An 18,336-nucleotide genomic window follows, 5' to 3' on the forward strand; every position below is an offset into this window, starting at 1 on the left:
AAATGCCGGGATGGTTCCTTTGAAAGGGCACGGCCGACTTCCTTCCCCATCCTTCCCTAACCCTATGAGACCGATAACCTCGCTGTTTGGTCTCTTCCCCCAAGCAACCAACCAACCAACCAACCAGATGGAAGACAGGCCAAGATGGCACTAGCGGGTAAACCGAACACCGAACGCCCCATTGGACGACCAAGACAGCGCTGGATGGACGACCTGGCGAAGGACCTAGCAGCCCTGGGAATTGAAGAAACTTGGTGGAACCGCGCACAAAGGATGTGGAAGCAGCGCGTGGTCTGCAGGGCCTATGATTGCTGAATATCTATCTATCTAACTTTCAAAGAAATTTCGTTCAAGCGCCGGCCGTTAACACAATCCCTTCGTGAGTCAGATGCGTCCCAGGCCGTATTTTTGATCACCCTGGTGTAGGCAGCTGAAAAGAATGCTTGCGAACGGCGAGGAAGGAGCAGGTGGACAGTTCTTCCTCGCTACCTTCCTTTCGGCGGAGTCCACTGGCCAATGGCATTGGTCGTCCAATAAACATTATCCTACTGTAAGACTTCAATGTCAGCAGAATTTAACACAAACAAATGGAGTACTACAAAGAAACCCGATCAGTCCGACTCTGTTCAACATGATGACAGCAGACGCCACACTTCTCATTATGGACAGCTCAGCAACGCTTATACTTTATGCGGACAAAGTGGTAATACGTTCAGAAAATAAAGAAGTGCTACAAAATGTGCTAATCAGACTTACATTATGGACCCTAGAGAGTGACCTACAAATAGGTTCAAATGTGTGTGAAATCTTATGGGACTTAACTGCTAAGGTCATCAGTCCCTAAGCTTACACAGTACTTAACCTAAATTATCCTAAGGACAAACACACACATCCATTCCCGAGGGAGGACTCGGACCTCCGCTGGAACCAGCTTCACAGTCCATGACTGCAGCGCCTTTGACGGCTCGGCTAATCCCGCGCGGCGACCTACAAATAAACCACAGCAAAATCAAAAAGATGATTTTTAGAGAAGGTGGTAGAGTCACGCCAAAAGACATACCTGCCCTTCAAAATAAACCTCTGGAAGTGGTAGCAAAATTCAAATATCTCTTGAGTTACTCTGCAAGCAGCTCTGGCGTCATTCAATACCCATGCAATGAAAGAGCAAAACATTCAACAGCTTCAGAAACTCTCAATAAAAAAGGCAATGACACTATTTAAAATGGCCATAGCACCAATAGTAACTCATGGAATGCATATAATCTGGGATATACTAAAAGTCAATGACTTCGTAACATTGGAGAAAGTTACATCTTAACGAAAGAAACCTTCTTCATAGAAATAGATGACATTAGAATGCAGATGCTCCTGCCAAACACCAAGGACCACGAAAGCACACGCCGAATACTCATAGAAAAACACAGTTCTAACTGGAAAGACTTCTACTCAACCGGCGACACAACAACGGAAGAATGGATACAGGTGAAATGCGAACTCCGACATGCTGTAAAACGATCGCAACTCATGGTTTTCTCCACAAGTTAAGCCAAAACAAGTGATTCCACCAGCCAAATGAAGACTCCGTTTATGAATTGTGCGATTAATACTATGAAAGATATCATGCACAAAAGCACGGAAAAAGACGAGTGTCGATAATGAAACTAGGACAATGAAACCATCCCTTTGCTTAGGGCGTTGATTCCCATACATTTTAATAAAAATATTGGGAAAAATTTCGGAAAAATAGATTTGTTTGAGATATTTGTACAAAGCCTCAAACTTCTTCAAAGCACAGCCCTTGAGCGACGACACACATTTCCCAACGGCTTTTCCACGACCCAAAGACTCCCAGGTAAGCGGATTCCAGAAGGTCCTCAAGCGCATGTGTGCAATCTTCTTTGATGACACTTAGGGTCCCATGGTGGTGTCCTTTGAGCGAGGATTTCACTTTTTGGAATAGGAAATAGTCTGCTGGTGCAAAGTTGGAACTGTAAGGGTGTTGGGGGATCGCCGCGATGCTGTTTGTCGTCACATAGTCAGTGACCTTAGAGCAAGTATGATTGGGCAGTGTCGTGACTCAATTTCCAACTTCCGGCGATGGCTCGCCTCACCCAGTTGAGCCTTCTCTACAGTCTTCTTAGCACTTCCAAGTAAAATCAACATTCACTGTCTGACCTTCAGGTACAAACTCGAGATGATAATCCCTTTGGAGTAGAAGAAAATGATGGCATGGCCATCACTCGGAATTTGCACATTCGATCCTGTTTGGACTAGCTGATGTAGCAGTGTGGCACTGCGAAATTTGCCGCTTTGTTTCTAGTTCGTATTCGAATGTCCAAGTTTCGTTTCCCATGATTCTGGTGTCCAGAAAGCCGGGGTCTTCTTCAACGCATTTCAGAAATTCTTCGCAAGCAGACAGTCGCCTTTGCTTTTGGTCATCTGTCAACCCATTCGGGACGAATTTAGGGCAGATCTTATGCAGTGCTAATGGTGTACACAGTCATCTTATCAATGCCAACTGCATCTGCGACCTTGCATAAACTTAACCGACAGTCTGAATTCAGCACTTCACACACACATTTCACGTTGTCATCGGTTCTTGAGATCAATGGCCGTCCAGTGTGGGGCTTGTCCTCCACAGTCTTTCGGCCATTTTTGAAGAGCTTGTGCCACTTAAAAGCTATAGTTTCATCCTAGAAAACTTGGCGAATCATGGCCAACGTCTCCGTACCCGATTTTCGCGATTGACAAAGGAACACCCGACACCATGGTCAGTCTGAGAGACATCAGTGTACACTAAGGTACTATCGCAAGGTTCCATGCGACGGTCGTGAAAGTGAAGGCGACAGAGCGAGGCTGGAGTAGTGTCCTTAGTAAGCGAATGAAGACCAAGGTTAACATGGGCCACTTTACGAAGCCAAGGTGGTGAAGGGTTCACACCCACCGGGAAAGTTGCAGGTAGTGTGAAGTTAAGCCATCGTAGCAAGTGCCGAAAGCGGACTCCAGGAGGTAACAGAGAAGAAGGACATGCCCCATACCGGCGATCAAAGGAATCATCGCAGAAGGAAGCGTAGGATGGGTGGCCACGCATGTCAGACAAACGGCATGCAAAGATGCTGAGGAGAAAGTCACAGCGGTAGGACAGTGGTAGTTCAGCAGCTTCAGCATACAGTCTCTCACCTGGGATGGTGTAAAAGGCCCCAGTGGCAAAACGGATGCTACGATGGTGGATAGTGTTGAGATGGCGTAAGAGGGACGGACAGGCAGACACATTAACGAAGCACCCTTAGTCTAGTTACAAATGGACAACGGACCGATACAAACGGAGGAGGGTGGTTTGATCTGCGCCCCAGGAAGTACAATTGAGAAAACGTAGGACATCGAGGGACCACGTACACTGGGCTGCCAGGTAAGACACATGGGAGGACCAAGAGAGTTTCCTAAAGAGCATGAACCCCAGGAATTTCGTAGTTTCAACGAACAGAAGAGGAACAGACCCAAGATGTAAAGATGGTAGGAGAAATCAACTGCGCCGCTAGAAATTCATACAGGAGCAGAGAAGATCAAGACATCGGTGAAGACGCCGCTCAGTGAGACAGATCTGTGGAGAACTGCAATAGATGAAAAAATCGTCGACAAAAAGGGAGCCAGAGACGAGGCACACCAGTTTCCTGGATAAAGGTGTCCGACAAGGCAGAACCCACACGAACCTTGAAAACATGGTCTTTTCAAAATTCCTGAAGGAAATGGGACAGGCGGCCACGAAGCCCCACGTGTAAAGAGTACAGAGGATACCAGTTCTCCAGCAGGTGTTATAGGCCTTCCCCAAATCGGAAAACACGGTCACACTCTGGGATTTCCGCAGAAAACCATTCATGATATGAGTGGTCAAACTAACAAGATGGTCAACTGCGCGCTCGAAATCCACACTATGCAGTCGTTAGTAAATTGCGAGACTCGAGCCACTGTACCAGCTGTGCGCGAACCATATGTTCCTCCTTGTAAACACAGCTGGTGAGAGAGATGGGGCGGTAGCTAGAAGGAAGGCTTTTGTCCTTACTGGGCTTAGTGGCTTCATGCCAATATCCGGCAAACTGCCCATTTGCTGTTGTACATATCAGGCAGCAGGTGCTTGCCCACAAGAGAAAGGTGCTACAACATTTGAATGTGGACAGCGTCTGACCCTGGGGCAGAGGATGGGTATGAACTGAGAACGTGATCGAGCTATGTCATAGTAAAGGCGACATTGTGCAATCACGATTCTGAGAAGAGAAGGATATCAACCAAGCCTCCTCCACTCATTTCGATGGAGAAAGGCTGGATGATAGTTGCAAGAGCTCGAAATTTCGGCAGAATGGCGGCCCAAGGTGTTAGCAACACAGTCCACAACGACATCGCCTGCTTATGTCAGGCCAGAAATTGGGGAAAGGATCTTGGACCCAGAGAGCCATAGGAGGTTGGCCCACACGACAGTGGGAGGGGTGGAATTGTTAAAAGAACTAGTGAATGAAATCCAGCTAGCTTTTTTGCTATTCCAAAAAAATGCGATGACACTTCACGCACACCTGTTTATAGTGAATGCAGTTTGCCATTGTAGGATGATGGTTAAAAACGCGGAGAACACGTCTCCACGAGAGAATTGCGTCGCGGCATGCCTCAGTCCACCAAGGGACTGGGACACGGCGTGGTAAAGAGGAATTGCGAGGAATGGAACGTTCTGCAGCAGTAAATATAATATTTGTGAGATATTCCACCTGGTCAACACAACTGGGGAAATCTTGGTCTTTGAAGGTCGCCAGGGAGGAGCAAAGCTGCCAGCCATCCTTAGTAAACTGCCATTTGAGTGTGCACGCAGGTGGGGTGGGAGTTATCAAACGGATAGCATATGGGAAATGGTCACTCGAGTAGGTGTCAGAAAGAATGGACCACTCAAGACGATGGGCAAGCTGGGCAGTGCAGAAGGATAGGTCCAAATGGTTATAGATGTGCAAGGAGTCGGAAAGGAATGTAGATGCTCCAGTGTTAAGGAAGTAGAGGTTGAGTCGATTAATATCAGGCAAGAGAGCACCTCTCTGACAGGTTCTGAGAGAACCCGAAAGGGGATTATGCAGATTAAAGTCACCGAGTAACAGAAATGGGGGAGGGCGTTGCCCGGTAAGCTGAAGGAAGTCTGCCCTGGTGACATCGAATGATGGAGGGATATAAATAGCACAGAGGGAAGTCAAGTGAGGAAGGAAAAGGGGAACTGCAATAACTTGAAGATGGGTAGCCAGGGACGTGTGTTGACTATGAACGTAATCCCATATGAGCAGCATGAGATGGAATGCCGACCTCAGGGGGGAAGGTCAAAAGGAACCAGGAAGAAATGTGAAAGCTCAAAGCAGTTGTGAGGACTCAAATTTGTTTCCTGAAGGCAGTGTGCAAGGGGACACTGTGATGCTAAAAACAGCCATATATCCTCTTCGTGGGACTGAAGGTAACGAACGTTCCATTGGAGGAGAATCATGGTGAGGAAGAAATCGAGGGGTGTCACCTCGGTGGCTGTCGAGTGACAGCCTGCGAAGACTCGCTGCTGCAGGGCACAGAAGCAGGAGGATCCTGCTCAATGAGGTCTACAGAAGCATCGGCTTGCTTGTGTTGTTGGTCTGCAGAGTCCAATGCAGAAAAACGCTTTTTGGTGCACACCGGCGACATGGAGGCCGTCCGAGCTAAGGTATCATGTGGCAACACTATCGAAGAGGATCTTTGAGTTGGTGAAGGAGAAGACCATTTGCCTTTGTTGGGCTTCTTCAAGCCTTTCTGGTTAGGAGAGGAAGACTCAGATGTTGGTTGGCTGGAAGGACCTAGGAAGTCTTCATGGGTGTACTCCTTCTGTCCTTTCCAGCCTGCCGGTTGTGTAGCTGGTGGCTTCGCCCCTTGAGACGAGAGTTTGATGACTTGTTGCACAGCTGGATTAGGGGATGCCGATGCTACCTTGACACTGGCCGATTTCACAACCTCAGCGCTGAATTTGAGGTCGCATGTCTTCATGTAGCGAGAGGTAGCAAGAACAGAACTGTAAGTGCCACACGAGAGAACACAGGGTTTGCAACTTGTGACTGGGTAAGGCACTTTTTCCTTTACCCAGATTTCCTGGACAGTCCACTCATCAAAATACATGGGGTAATCCTGAGAGGAGGCGGCATGGCCACCATTGGAGTTGATACAGTGTGAAGAAGGAGGCGGCCGATCACTCTTGTGCACATCCCTACCATTGGGCTGGGTGTCGACAATACATTCTAGTGTCATTGAAATGATGACACTGGTAGCATCGCATCAAGTTCGTAATGTGCAGTCAGACTGTGATAATTTCATAGCTCGCTTTGATCTTGGACGGAAGCACTGCTCTATCAGAGGTGAGGAAAAGATTGCAGGTGGGCACTTTTTTTAAAGAAGGAATCTACCTTTTCATCACCCAATGGATGGCAATGACACCCTGATCAGAGAGGTATGATTAATTTCGGCCTCGGCCAGACTGTCGAGCAGCTATGTGTAAATAACACCTCGGGAAGAATTCAGTGTTCTATGGACCTTGACATGAACAGGATAGCCATGGAGAAGAAAGACAGCAAGCATTTGTTGTGTTTGAGAATCAGAAGTAGTCTCCAAAAGCAAAGTGCCATTCCATAAACAAGAGCAAGATCTCACAGGGCCGACAATTATATCAGTATTTTTCTGGATACTAAACGGATTTACCATTACAAAGGACTATCTTCAGTATGTGAAACAACGAGGAGCTGTGGTGCAGCTGGAAGGGTCTTTGAATCGTTAGCCTCATTCCGTTTATGTTTCATAGACATTGATTGGCTCACTGCGAGAAAATCCCCTGTGATTGTCTGCCCTTGGATGGCGCACTCCTTCCAACTGGAGACCCCCTTCACAAGGAGTGATCGTTCACACATCAGGTCGCACCTTCTGAATACCTGACAGAGGGAACAACTGGCAATCTGGGAAGGTAGCATCTCAGGCAATCACCCCTCCCTGGGACTGGCCTGTTCCAGGGGGTATGTGCAAACCGTACCTGTCGACCCAGAGCTGGGAATTACACGTTATCCAGTCACCCGTTACGTGTCAGACCCGTGGGCCATCTGTCAGGAGCACACAGGGAGGAAGAAGAAAAAGAGGAACCTCAAATGCCGAAGCGGAGGAATGAGAGGAGAAGGGAAACAAAGAAAGGAAAAGGGAATGAAAAAAAGAGGTGAGACTGTTCTTATGTCAGCGATGGGCAATGCGGATCATTCCCAATAACACCCCAGACATGTTCCCCAAGGGAGAGGAAAAGGAATAGCAAGAGGAGAGACATGCAGCACAGAATGAAAAAGATGCTGCAAAGGTTGTAGCCCCATGGTGGCCAAGTACCCATGGGGGAGCATAAAATTTGATGGCATACTGCTGCTCAATCATGTTTGCTGTATTTTGTGCTTACTCTGACTCACTCGACAGGGTTCCTCGAAAAAACGATCTCGCCTGAATGACTGCTTGCAGGTGACTGGTGCGTGTTGAAGGTCACATGTCTCCGCCAGTCAGTATGCACAGTGTGAGTGTGCTGCAACATACTGTCACATCAACAGATTGTTCGCAACACTTTTTTTACAGATTTTGTATGCTTTTCCAGCCTTCCTGTTTTGCACCCTCCTGCGGCGTCATTGATAAAATGGCAAAGGGTCCCTCTACAACACCCCTTCAGTTGAGCACTTCTCACATTCCGCAAGCTCGCTAACAGGCGCTAGAGTAACAGTGTAGTGCCACTCACACCCAAACCTTCAGATGTCAGAACTCAGATCGGTACCAAACCTTGTGTGTCAATGGAGTATCGACCAAAACACTGATTTAGTTCGTGCTGTGCGCTGTCGTCCAGTAGAAGATGCGTAAACGGTAATTAAAGAACTACAGAGTATAGGGAAATCATATCTGTGATCTCTGAATGTGCAGATCTCTGGTAGGGGAATTGGCTATTTGGCATGGTAGCTCAGCGTGTTTGGTTAGAGAGCTATCTGCTCTCTGTAATAAAGAACTGAGTGAAAGAACCAGCAACGAACTTCAACGGATGTGATGCGACGTCCGCTTCGACCAAATACAAAATAAATAAATAAATAAATAAAAAATAAAGAAATAAAATGTTGGAATAGAGTCAGATCGTCGTCCTGAAGGTCACGAGTTCGAAACCCATTGATGGCGGTTTTTTAAATAGACTACGCATGAAATTGTTACATGGGAGAACATTTTTCTGCCATGTAAAAGGACGTTTCAGTGTTTGTAGCAATGTTCTTGTGGCAGTCTGCTTTTGCTTCATTAATTGAAAGTAGCAAAGGCAGACTGCCAAAAGAACATTGCTACGAACTCTGAAGTGTCCTTTCACGTGGCAGAAAAATGTTCTCTCATATAAGTTTCACGTATAATCTGGTTAAAAACCTCTGTCAGTGGGTTTTGAACTCGGGACCTTTAGCATGACAATCTGACGCTCTATCAGCTCACCTCCCATATACCTCCGCATTCAGGCTCCACGGATATGGTTTGCCTATGCTCTGTAGTTCTGGTATTACTTTTAATTACCGTTTATGCATCTTCTACTGGGCGACAGCACACAGCATAAATGAAATCGGTGTTTTGTTTGATACTCTATCAACACACAACGTTTGGTACCGATCTCAGTGTCTGACATCTGGAGGTTTGCGCATCAGCTTAAAGGTGTCAAGGGGTTGTGTGCCTACAGGCACCTAGGAATCCATCAAGGTGTGCAGGTGGTGTCGACAGTGTTGCCAAATTTAGGGAACCTTAGAGGGACCCTTTGCCATTTTATTCATGCTTGTGTCACACACATCCCCCTCTCCCCCCCCCCCCCCTCCACCCCTGGCGATCACGCCACTGCAGTGTGCGCAACAGAAAGGCTGAAAAAACACAAGCACCCTTTACTGCTTTGGATCACATTCAAATTTCGTCGAGTGCTTTTAAACGGTCCTTAGTGATTCCACCCTGTACACTTGAGCAAAAACTGCAGCCACACTAAATTCTAAAGTGGTGTGATCACAATGAAAGGAGCTGCAGGATCAGAATGTCTTTACGGCTTGAATCATCCGAGATGTGTCAGCAGCGTCAAAGATGACAAGAACATCAACTTGCTCCTCATAGCACTGCAAACTGTCGTTTTCAACTACAAAATGTGTGGAAATCAATGCCCAAAAGGAAGGGGTGGTTTCATTGACGCTCATTGTGTCGTCCCCTTAGCCATTTTCCTGTTTATTCTGAGCGGAAGTGTGTTCCAAATATTTTTCTCGGCAATCCATAAGAAAACCGCGTGATTTCAAAGCTGAGCGTCGCGTTTCTGACCTCTATCACACAGACTTAAAAAAATGGTCAAGTTTTCGTAAGAGGGGGTGTGACGTCCTTCCATCGTGTGACATGTCCATGGTGCAATGGGCAGAATTGTGGCGAAATGTTGGGCCAATGTGACATCATTTACTTATCTTCCACATCACATGACCTTCTGAGCTGTGACCTTTTTTGTCGCATGTGTTGACTCCTTGCTGTTTGAAACGTCGCCGAAACTGAGGGTAATGTAGACACGCATTTGCATTGTTACAGAGGAGGGCTGTAGGCACCTTTGAGCCAAATATCAAACATAAAAAATATCAAGGGATACGTTACCTAGCTCATAAAATTCACATTTACATTGTTTGGCTTGCAAATGACAAGCTATCAGTGCAGCACATCATACATATGGTCCTGTAAGACCACATCATGTAAAGTCAAGGTAACAACAGAAACGAATAAATTCGGTCTTTAGGTTCATTTTGTTATACCTGTTACAACCTAAAATGTGTCCAGTAAACAAAACCTACTGATGATGGCATAGAGGTGCTGAAACATGTTTGGGTAACAAGAAAAAACTTGTTTTGTATAAAAGGTGAAATCTGTATCCAATAATTTTAAGTGCAAACACGGAAGAAATACAAGAGCTGAAAATCCAAAATACGAATAATTTCACTTCGACCACAGATATTAATTCCAGGTCGTAAATATACAGTATTTGTTATCGAAGGTGTCGTGTTGAAAAGATGGGAGGAAGTAGCCAGAAAAAAGATGTGATCTTCAGACTTTTCCCCAGATGAGAAGGATTTTTTCTGGAAATCGCATTAGATCAATATAAAGACACAACAGAGGCTAAAAAAAAAACATTGATAAGTTTTGCTATTACAAAGAAAAAAAAGTGTGGAAAGAAGTTACTGTTGACTTTAATTCTCTGAAGGTAGGGGCTAACTGTGACTGGAAAAGTGTCGTGATAATATTACGAAGAGAAGCTAGAAAGCATTATTTGTGCATGACAAGGTGTACCGTTAAGATGCCATCTACAGTTATTACATTTCATCTTTTCGTAGTTTTATTAACTGTGTAAAATGGAGGAAAAACAGCGTCAACACTTTTCATTGAAATGCTTAAAACTGGAGTCGGAAGTATCGCCAGGCCTGTTTTTGCAGAAAATGGACAGAAGTTAGTTGCAGACCTGAGGGCATACTTTATTCCTATTTCTAACCCCTACGATGACGATGCACGTTGTCAGCCCGACGTTGTGGGATGTGGTTTATATGCATTTTAATACGCTAGGATAAATTTTTTGAAACAAATTTGCTGCATAAAAAGTAGCTTACAAATTTGTTCGTTATGTTGTTGTTCATTTTTTGTTCTGATAGAGATTTAAATAACACTGAAGGTTGCAGTTCATTCATATCAGTAAATGATAAATGAAGAGATGTCTCTAAATCCAAATGAACATATTTTTCAAGTGGTTGATGACACTGGAAATGGAGGCGATGGACAGAATGTTTACGTTGAGCTGGGAAGAACGATAGTATAAGTGAACTGTGACAGCAATACATCGCGCAGGTTGAACTGAAAGTAACCTCTAATTGCATGCAGATATACAAAATGCAAGCCAGGATTCTGTTACGGAACCTGTAGTGTCAGTATCGCGTCTCCCCACCTCCACTCCCCAAAAAAATTGTTCTCTATTGAAATATCAACATTAGAGCCCCTTGAGCGCGAACATAAAATTCAACTATAGGGCATGCTTGTGGGACGTGAAATAAGAATGGGAACACTGGAGGTAAATAGAGAAAATAAAGACAAACGAAAAGAAGTGCAACGAAAATCATGTTTTAAACTGACTTTTGTGAATTTATTTCAGTTTTGTAACTGTTTCTATTTAAATAAAGCGGTAGTAAATGCCACCAACACCTAAACAGAACAGCACTATGTTTGTAATATTTTACATCCATTGTACACAAATTTGTAAAAAAAAAAAAAACCATGTGTTCCATGAATTTAATAATGGAAGAACATAGAATTTACAGTTATGAGTATGTCAAAATTATAAAATTATGGACAGTAAAAGTATTTAATTTTCAAAATGATATACATATTTCATATTATTAAAATATGCGATTTAAGGACAACTGAGATATTTAAATAACGTTGTGGTCCTTGCTGAATCATGGCACCGCTGCTACTTCTACCCTAAACTAAATGTGAATCCATAACAGTACAATTATAGGCATCAATGTTAAACGTGGATAATTCTGTGTATCATTACACACAGTTCTATCAAGCAGTGTGAGCAACAATGAACAGGAGTGAACAGACTCATTTAAATACAAACACGTCTTATTAATGAGTATCTACTCTAACAACTCAAACTAGATTCTATTGCAACAACAAAAAAATGCATAGTACTGTGGGACAAAACGGGAAACAAGAGAAGAAAATATAAAAGCTACAGTCTGTAAATTACACTTGTGGGATCATTTCTGCCAAATATATAACTTACAAAGTGCAAATCTATATAACATAAATATAGAGAGTGGTGCACATAAAAATATTGGACATAAGCACCACATTACTTAAATGTCATATTCATGAAACATGAATTACTGCCACCAAAACTAGGGATAATTTTACAATTTTCCACAGATACACAACTATTCTGGTAAAAATTATATTCGCATTAATAATGATACATATACTTCACATAAATTAGAGTACACTACAAATGCAAATATTTTATAACATCACAGCTAAAAGTCTCATATTTGCATTTGCTATAAAAGCCAACATTACTTTGTTCCAGTAAAAGAATTACTTCCTTTATTAGTCTCAGTACTGACAAAGAACTGAATAATAGACAACAGGGATGAAGAAAGTAGACAACTCAGAACCTTTTTGTTTTTACAGAAACCATCTAACATATCTAGCTAGTAGATCAAATAAGTCAGTGCTATTGAAGTATTATACACAGCTAGAAAACAAACACAAATAAACACACACACACACACACACACACACACACACACACACACACACACACACACACAAAGAGAGAGAGAGTTTAGTGCATTATTACTGAATTTTTAACAATTGTTCATTCTCTCCATTAAGTTTAGTATGATTGTCAGAAAATATCCTAGTGACTGGGATTAGATTGGAAATTGTCATAGATTTATTAGGCCCAGTAATTGTTCCTTTATTTCACTGAACTGTTTATGCTGACTAATATTAAATGAACTCTAAACAGGCCTAAATAGCCAAATGATGCCCTACAAAATTTGTCCAACATGCAGACACCATGGTAAAAACTTTACTTCTCAAGCTATGCACGCAACTGTGGAACTGGCTCAGTTTTCTAACTGTTTTCAGACAGTTTCAACTTAAAGAAATGGCAAGGAGGACACAGATTTCCTGTCACCCACTACCTTAAAAAAGCAACAACAGAGCCCTGATATACATGGCTGCACACAGTACATGAGTGCAAATGTAGAGAAAATAAATCATAGTGGAAGAAAAAACCATGGACCTAAAGGCTTCACGTATTTTGCAATCATTTCAACAAGTCTGATGAAATGAAATTATTATCTATGTGTTTACTTACTAAATGACGTGTACAAAGGGTCTGAAATAACGAATAGAGAGAAAAACAACTGGCTCTTCTTCGTATCTCTGCCCAACACAAAACAGCCAATAATGAGAGGAGGATTGTAAAGCAGCATTACAGGTATTTTCATGCATAACAAAATTTTGAGGCACTAACTCCACACTAGCTAGCATCTAAATCTACAATTAATGTATGACGAATTCAAAACGGTTTGACGAGAACTTGAGAAAAAGAGAGAATGTAATAAAATTCAACACAAGAGACAGCTAACAAACTTTGATTTTGTGCGTGTGTAGGGGTGGGGGGGGGGGGAGGGGTGGACGGCAAGGAGGGGAATACTAAGATAGTTATCAAAAAGTAATTTAGATGTTTAAAAAATTTACAATAATGAATCAGTGACAGAAAGAAATCTGAAGCAATGGAAGTTGACACTGTAGTAATGGCAATGTAACAATTACAGACACATTTCCAATGGTGCACTTGTAATAGATCTTGTACAACACAGATTCATACTGTGGTACTGTCTTCTGGGTACAGTAAATGTGAATCATGCCACTTTCCTGTGTCATCGAAATTACAGACAAAATTATAACATAAGCAGAAAGCACATATTACAAACTGTAGGGTGAAAGTCATATCACATTGTTTTAAAAATGTGTGTGTTATAACTTAGTTTTTCTTTGGATGTGGACACTGCAGAATCTGTGTCAATCATTTTAATAATTTATATAAACAGTGCCACTGTAACATAGCAAAATGTAAATCTTATACACAGGACCATTGTATGTTCACAACGCTTTCTGAAACATTTGACAACAGAATAATAAAATATTTAAAGTTATATTTACAACACAAATAAATCTGAAAGGAAAGAGACCCTGTACTACAATATGACAGCATTTTTCTAATGAATTTGCTGTTAATGAAGCAACACAAGGATGGAAGAAATGGTTCAGACACAAAAATATTCATTTAAATTTTGATTTGTGTCTGACCTTTTTGCTACAGTTGACATGGGAAAAGAAGTCTGAAATCAATGAGTGGCTGACCACTTCCCCCAACTGCTTGGTAACTATCATCCTCAGCCATTTGGCTCACCATCTGTCCTAACTGCTTGCTAGTTAGTGTCCTCAGTCACTTAAAATGTAGAGATTAGTCAAGGAGAAGTCACAAATTATTCACCGAAATTTGTATTTGCCTGGAGATAGGCCGAATTGCTTGATGTAAGCCATTACTTAGATAATCAAATGAGTTTTCATTATTGTATGCTGATTAATAGGCTAACAACTGTCGTAGCGCTTTCCATTTAAAGTTACAAAAGGGGCACTGTGAATTTAAAAAGAGCACAGCACACACACTCACATATATGCACACACAAAGTGGCATCTTGCAGTCAGCACATTATATCACTTCTCGTTAAAACAGCTTGAGGATAATTGTACCACACCGAGATAATATTGCACCTGTTCTAAGATTCATCAACACACTCCATATTTGGCCACCACTAGACACAAACTTAAGTCATGACAAAAACACAGTGTGTAGACGTAGTTTCGCACCATAGTTTTATCCTGCACTCTGATTCATCTTTCATATGAAATCTTTCCATCTGCTCTGAAAGGTAAGTCTTAGAAAGTAATCTGGAAACACAGTTTAAATGTGGTATTCTATTTACTATTAGGACTGAAAAACCACATCTTTTTCCTTATGTTTACGAGCAGAGGACATAAATTCATGTTCCAGGAAACCTGTGCTAAGTAATATGCCATCATTAAAACTGACAGGGAGTCCTACATGAACACAGCTACTGGTGTGTATAGAGTACCATCTGTTAACTATATGAAAGTATTTCCAAATTTAAAATGCCATAACCCATTAAACATTACAACATTCAGCCATATGTAAAATTTCGTTCTTTTACATATAACAATCTTAAGAAACATTTATCCTCGATTCAAACACAAAATTACCCTAGAATTAAACACTACAAGTCTTCGTCACAGAAAAGCGTCGTCATTTTACTGTCAAAAATATTTCGACATACTTTACTAAAGCCTTCCTTCTAAAGTATCCAGGTACTCGACTCAAATTTCACCTAATACATACGTCGTTATCTTTTTACAGGCACTATGCACAACAAATTCAAGAATTTTCATCGATTGTTGGAAGCCAAAATGCCATATTTGTGCACGCAGAAGCAAGCATCATGTACTTCGGGTTGAATTGCACGCACTGGACAGGAGCGGGGTGATCTGCATTAAGGACACAAACTTTATACCCAGTATCTGTGTTCCACACATGAACTCTGCCATCCGTCGAACCACTGAAAATAAATTGCGAGTCTGGACTGTAAGACGCTTCTATGGGAATTCCTTTGTTGTTTAAATGACCGGTAAACGTCTGCAACGGCGTCCCGTAGAAGGCATCAATCAGTCGGATAACTGATCCATTTGTAGATATCAAAATTGTTTTCCCATCACGACTAAATTTTAGTCCAGTCCAGTCGCACTCCTTTTCTTGACTTAGTTTAAAAGTTATGAATGGCCCTTTATCGAATGATCTTAAATCGTACAGTTTAATGTGTTCAGAGTTCATTCCAGCTGCAAAGATGAGTCCTTCAGGATCGTATGCTGCAACTGGTCTTCCTGACAGATGCATAAGTCCTTGGCAGTTCGGTGACCTAAGATCCCACAACCGCAATGTTTTGTCCAACGAACCTGAGAGAAAAGTATCTTCCACAGGGGATATGCACAGCGAGACAACTTTCTTCGTATGTCCCGGGAAGTAACGAATATACTTATTATCATGAAGGGATAAATATCGTATAGTATCATCTACTTTAGTTGAACTGTGAATTGCTGTGTTTCTAGCATGCGTAAAATGAATGAGATCAACTCCATATTTCTTGCTGTTCACTGTTCTCACCTGCGTCCCCTTCTCACAATCATATATCACAATTTGATCATCCTCACTGCAGGAAATCAATGTGTCTCCACTCGACGAAAAGTCAATGCTACTTATCTTATCTGTATTCTCTCGGAATACTTTCGCTACCTTAAAACTTCGAACAACGTGGTCAACTAACTTCATGTTTAGAGCAAGCTTAACTGAATATCAAACAATATATGCACAATCCAACAACGCTTCGTAGTTTCACCGCAGCACAACTGTGAGATAACAAAGAAGAAATGCCGATCAGAGAGAATCAATGTTCATAAAAACACCTATCCCCACTTCACCGTCGTATGTAAATAATACCACTGTCAACTGTTAACAAAAACACGGGTTCTGTATTATTGCTGAGCAACCGCCTGGTAATTGCTGACAGACTTACATAGACTTCTAATAGTTTTCTTCATCAACTTAGAAGTAGTTGTTATATTAGTTCAACCACTTGTTTTGTAGTTAAAAATTTAAGACGAATTACGTAGTTACTGCTGTTCGAAATTTGTCAGAGGTGTTCAGTCGTTATTGGCTGCTGTCATATTTCACTTACTTACCTTTTCGCTGCAAATACCCCGAATTTTCCTCTCTCGCATTGCCACTAATAGTCGATAATGATTAAACTAACTACATTAATTACGAGGCGTCTCCAAGAATTGTTACGAGATCAGTAATTACCACCACCCATTACTTACATAGCCGATGATTTCCTTAACCTAACCTTGCAGATCGAAATAAATATTTCGAGCTTAACCAGTGTGAGAGTGGCATTTTCACGTATTTGCTGGAAACATTCGTGTTAATAACAACTTATTCTTTTGCAACGCATATTTGTGCAAAACAAAAGCGTTGTTATGTAATATCACCAGGTTGTGAACTGGAATTTCGCCAGTCAAAGATGACACTAGATCACAGCGATATTGTCTGAGATAAACGTTTATACATGCGTTTATACACCGCAGATTTTGGAGTCGAGATTGATCTGAGATAATTTTCTGTGTAAATCTAAGGCCAACTGCGTTATACAGTCGGTCCTGAACGAGCTAGGAAATTTCATGTTTCATATCAGCACAAGCTCCATTGCTGAGTGAAAGTTCATTCTGGAAATACACTATCTGTCTGCAGATACTCATACAACTGCACTTTTATTTTCACAAGTACGTCTTGATCACATAGATTTGTTTACACTTTATGACCGGATTCGGCTTATCGCCATCTTCGGATCGTTAAAATATTCGGATATAATTCATCCTCAAGTTAAACATGTGGGTTTAACTGTTTATATCAGAACCATCTTTGACATTCGTATGTTTGTAAACACTGTGTATATATCAAAAGATGTGGTACATGTTAGAAGTCTGTTCTGTGACTAAGCTGAAGTGCTCAATGATACAAATTTACGTGTGCAACGATAGAAATGTGGTGAAAATGCATTCAGTGACAAATCTGAAGCGCTCAATATGCAAGTACACTCCTGGAAATTGAAATAAGAACACCGTGAATTCATTGTCCTAGGAAGGGGAAACTTTATTGACACATTCCTGGGGTCAGATACATCACATGATCACACTGACAGAACCACAGGCACATAGACACAGGCAACAGAGCATGCACAATGTCGGCACTAGTACAGTGTATATCCACCTTTCGCAGCAATGCAGGCTGCTATTCTCCCATGGAGACGATCATAGAGATGCTGGATGTAGTCCTGAGGAACGGCTTGCCATGCCATTTCCACCTGGCGCCTCAGTTGGACCAGCGTTCGTGCTGGACGTGCAGACCGCGTGAGACGACGCTTCATCCAGTCCCAAACATGCTCAATGGGGGACAGATCCGGAGATCTTGCTGGCCAGGGTAGTTGACTTACACCTTCTAGAGCACGTTGGGTGGCACGGGATACATGCGGACGTGCATTGTCCTGTTGGAACAGCAAGTTCCCTTGCCGGTCTAGGAATGGTAGAACGATGGGTTCGATGACGGTTTGGGTGTACCGTGCACTATTCAGTGTCCCCTCGACGATCACCAGTGGTGTACGGCCAGTGTAGGAGATCGCTCCCCACACCATGATGCCGGGTGTTGGCCCTGTGTGCCTCGGTCGTATGCTGTCCTGATTGTGGCGCTCACCTGCACGGCGCCAAACACGCATACGACCATCATTGGCACCAAGGCAGAAGCGACTCTCATCGCTGAAGACGACACGTCTCCATTCGTCCCTCCATTCACGCCTGTCGGGACACCACTGGAGGCGGGCTGCACGATGTTGGGGCGTGAGCGGAAGACGGCCTAACGGTGTGCGGGACCGTAGCCCAGCTTCATGGAGACGGTTGCGAATGGTCCTCGCCGATACCCCAGGAGCAACAGTGTCCCTAATTTGCTGGGAAGTGGCGGTGCGGTCCCCTACGGCACTGCGTAGGATCCTACGGTCTTGGCGT

General features: G+C 42.8%; 1 protein-coding gene across 1 annotated transcript; it reads right to left on the bottom strand.

Annotated features, from left to right (window-relative positions):
* Nucleotides 1–15,103: 15,103 nt before the first annotated feature.
* On the bottom strand, nucleotides 15,104–16,051 carry LOC124546505 (WD repeat-containing protein 82-like). Its single transcript, XM_047125040.1, has one exon. It carries the CDS (start codon nucleotides 16,049–16,051, stop codon nucleotides 15,104–15,106), a length of 948 nt encoding a protein of 315 aa, XP_046980996.1.
* Nucleotides 16,052–18,336: the final 2,285 nt, after the last annotated feature.

Source organism: Schistocerca americana, chromosome 1 (assembly GCF_021461395.2).
Source record: "Schistocerca americana isolate TAMUIC-IGC-003095 chromosome 1, iqSchAmer2.1, whole genome shotgun sequence".
NCBI classification, from domain to species: Eukaryota; Metazoa; Arthropoda; class Insecta; order Orthoptera; family Acrididae; genus Schistocerca; species Schistocerca americana.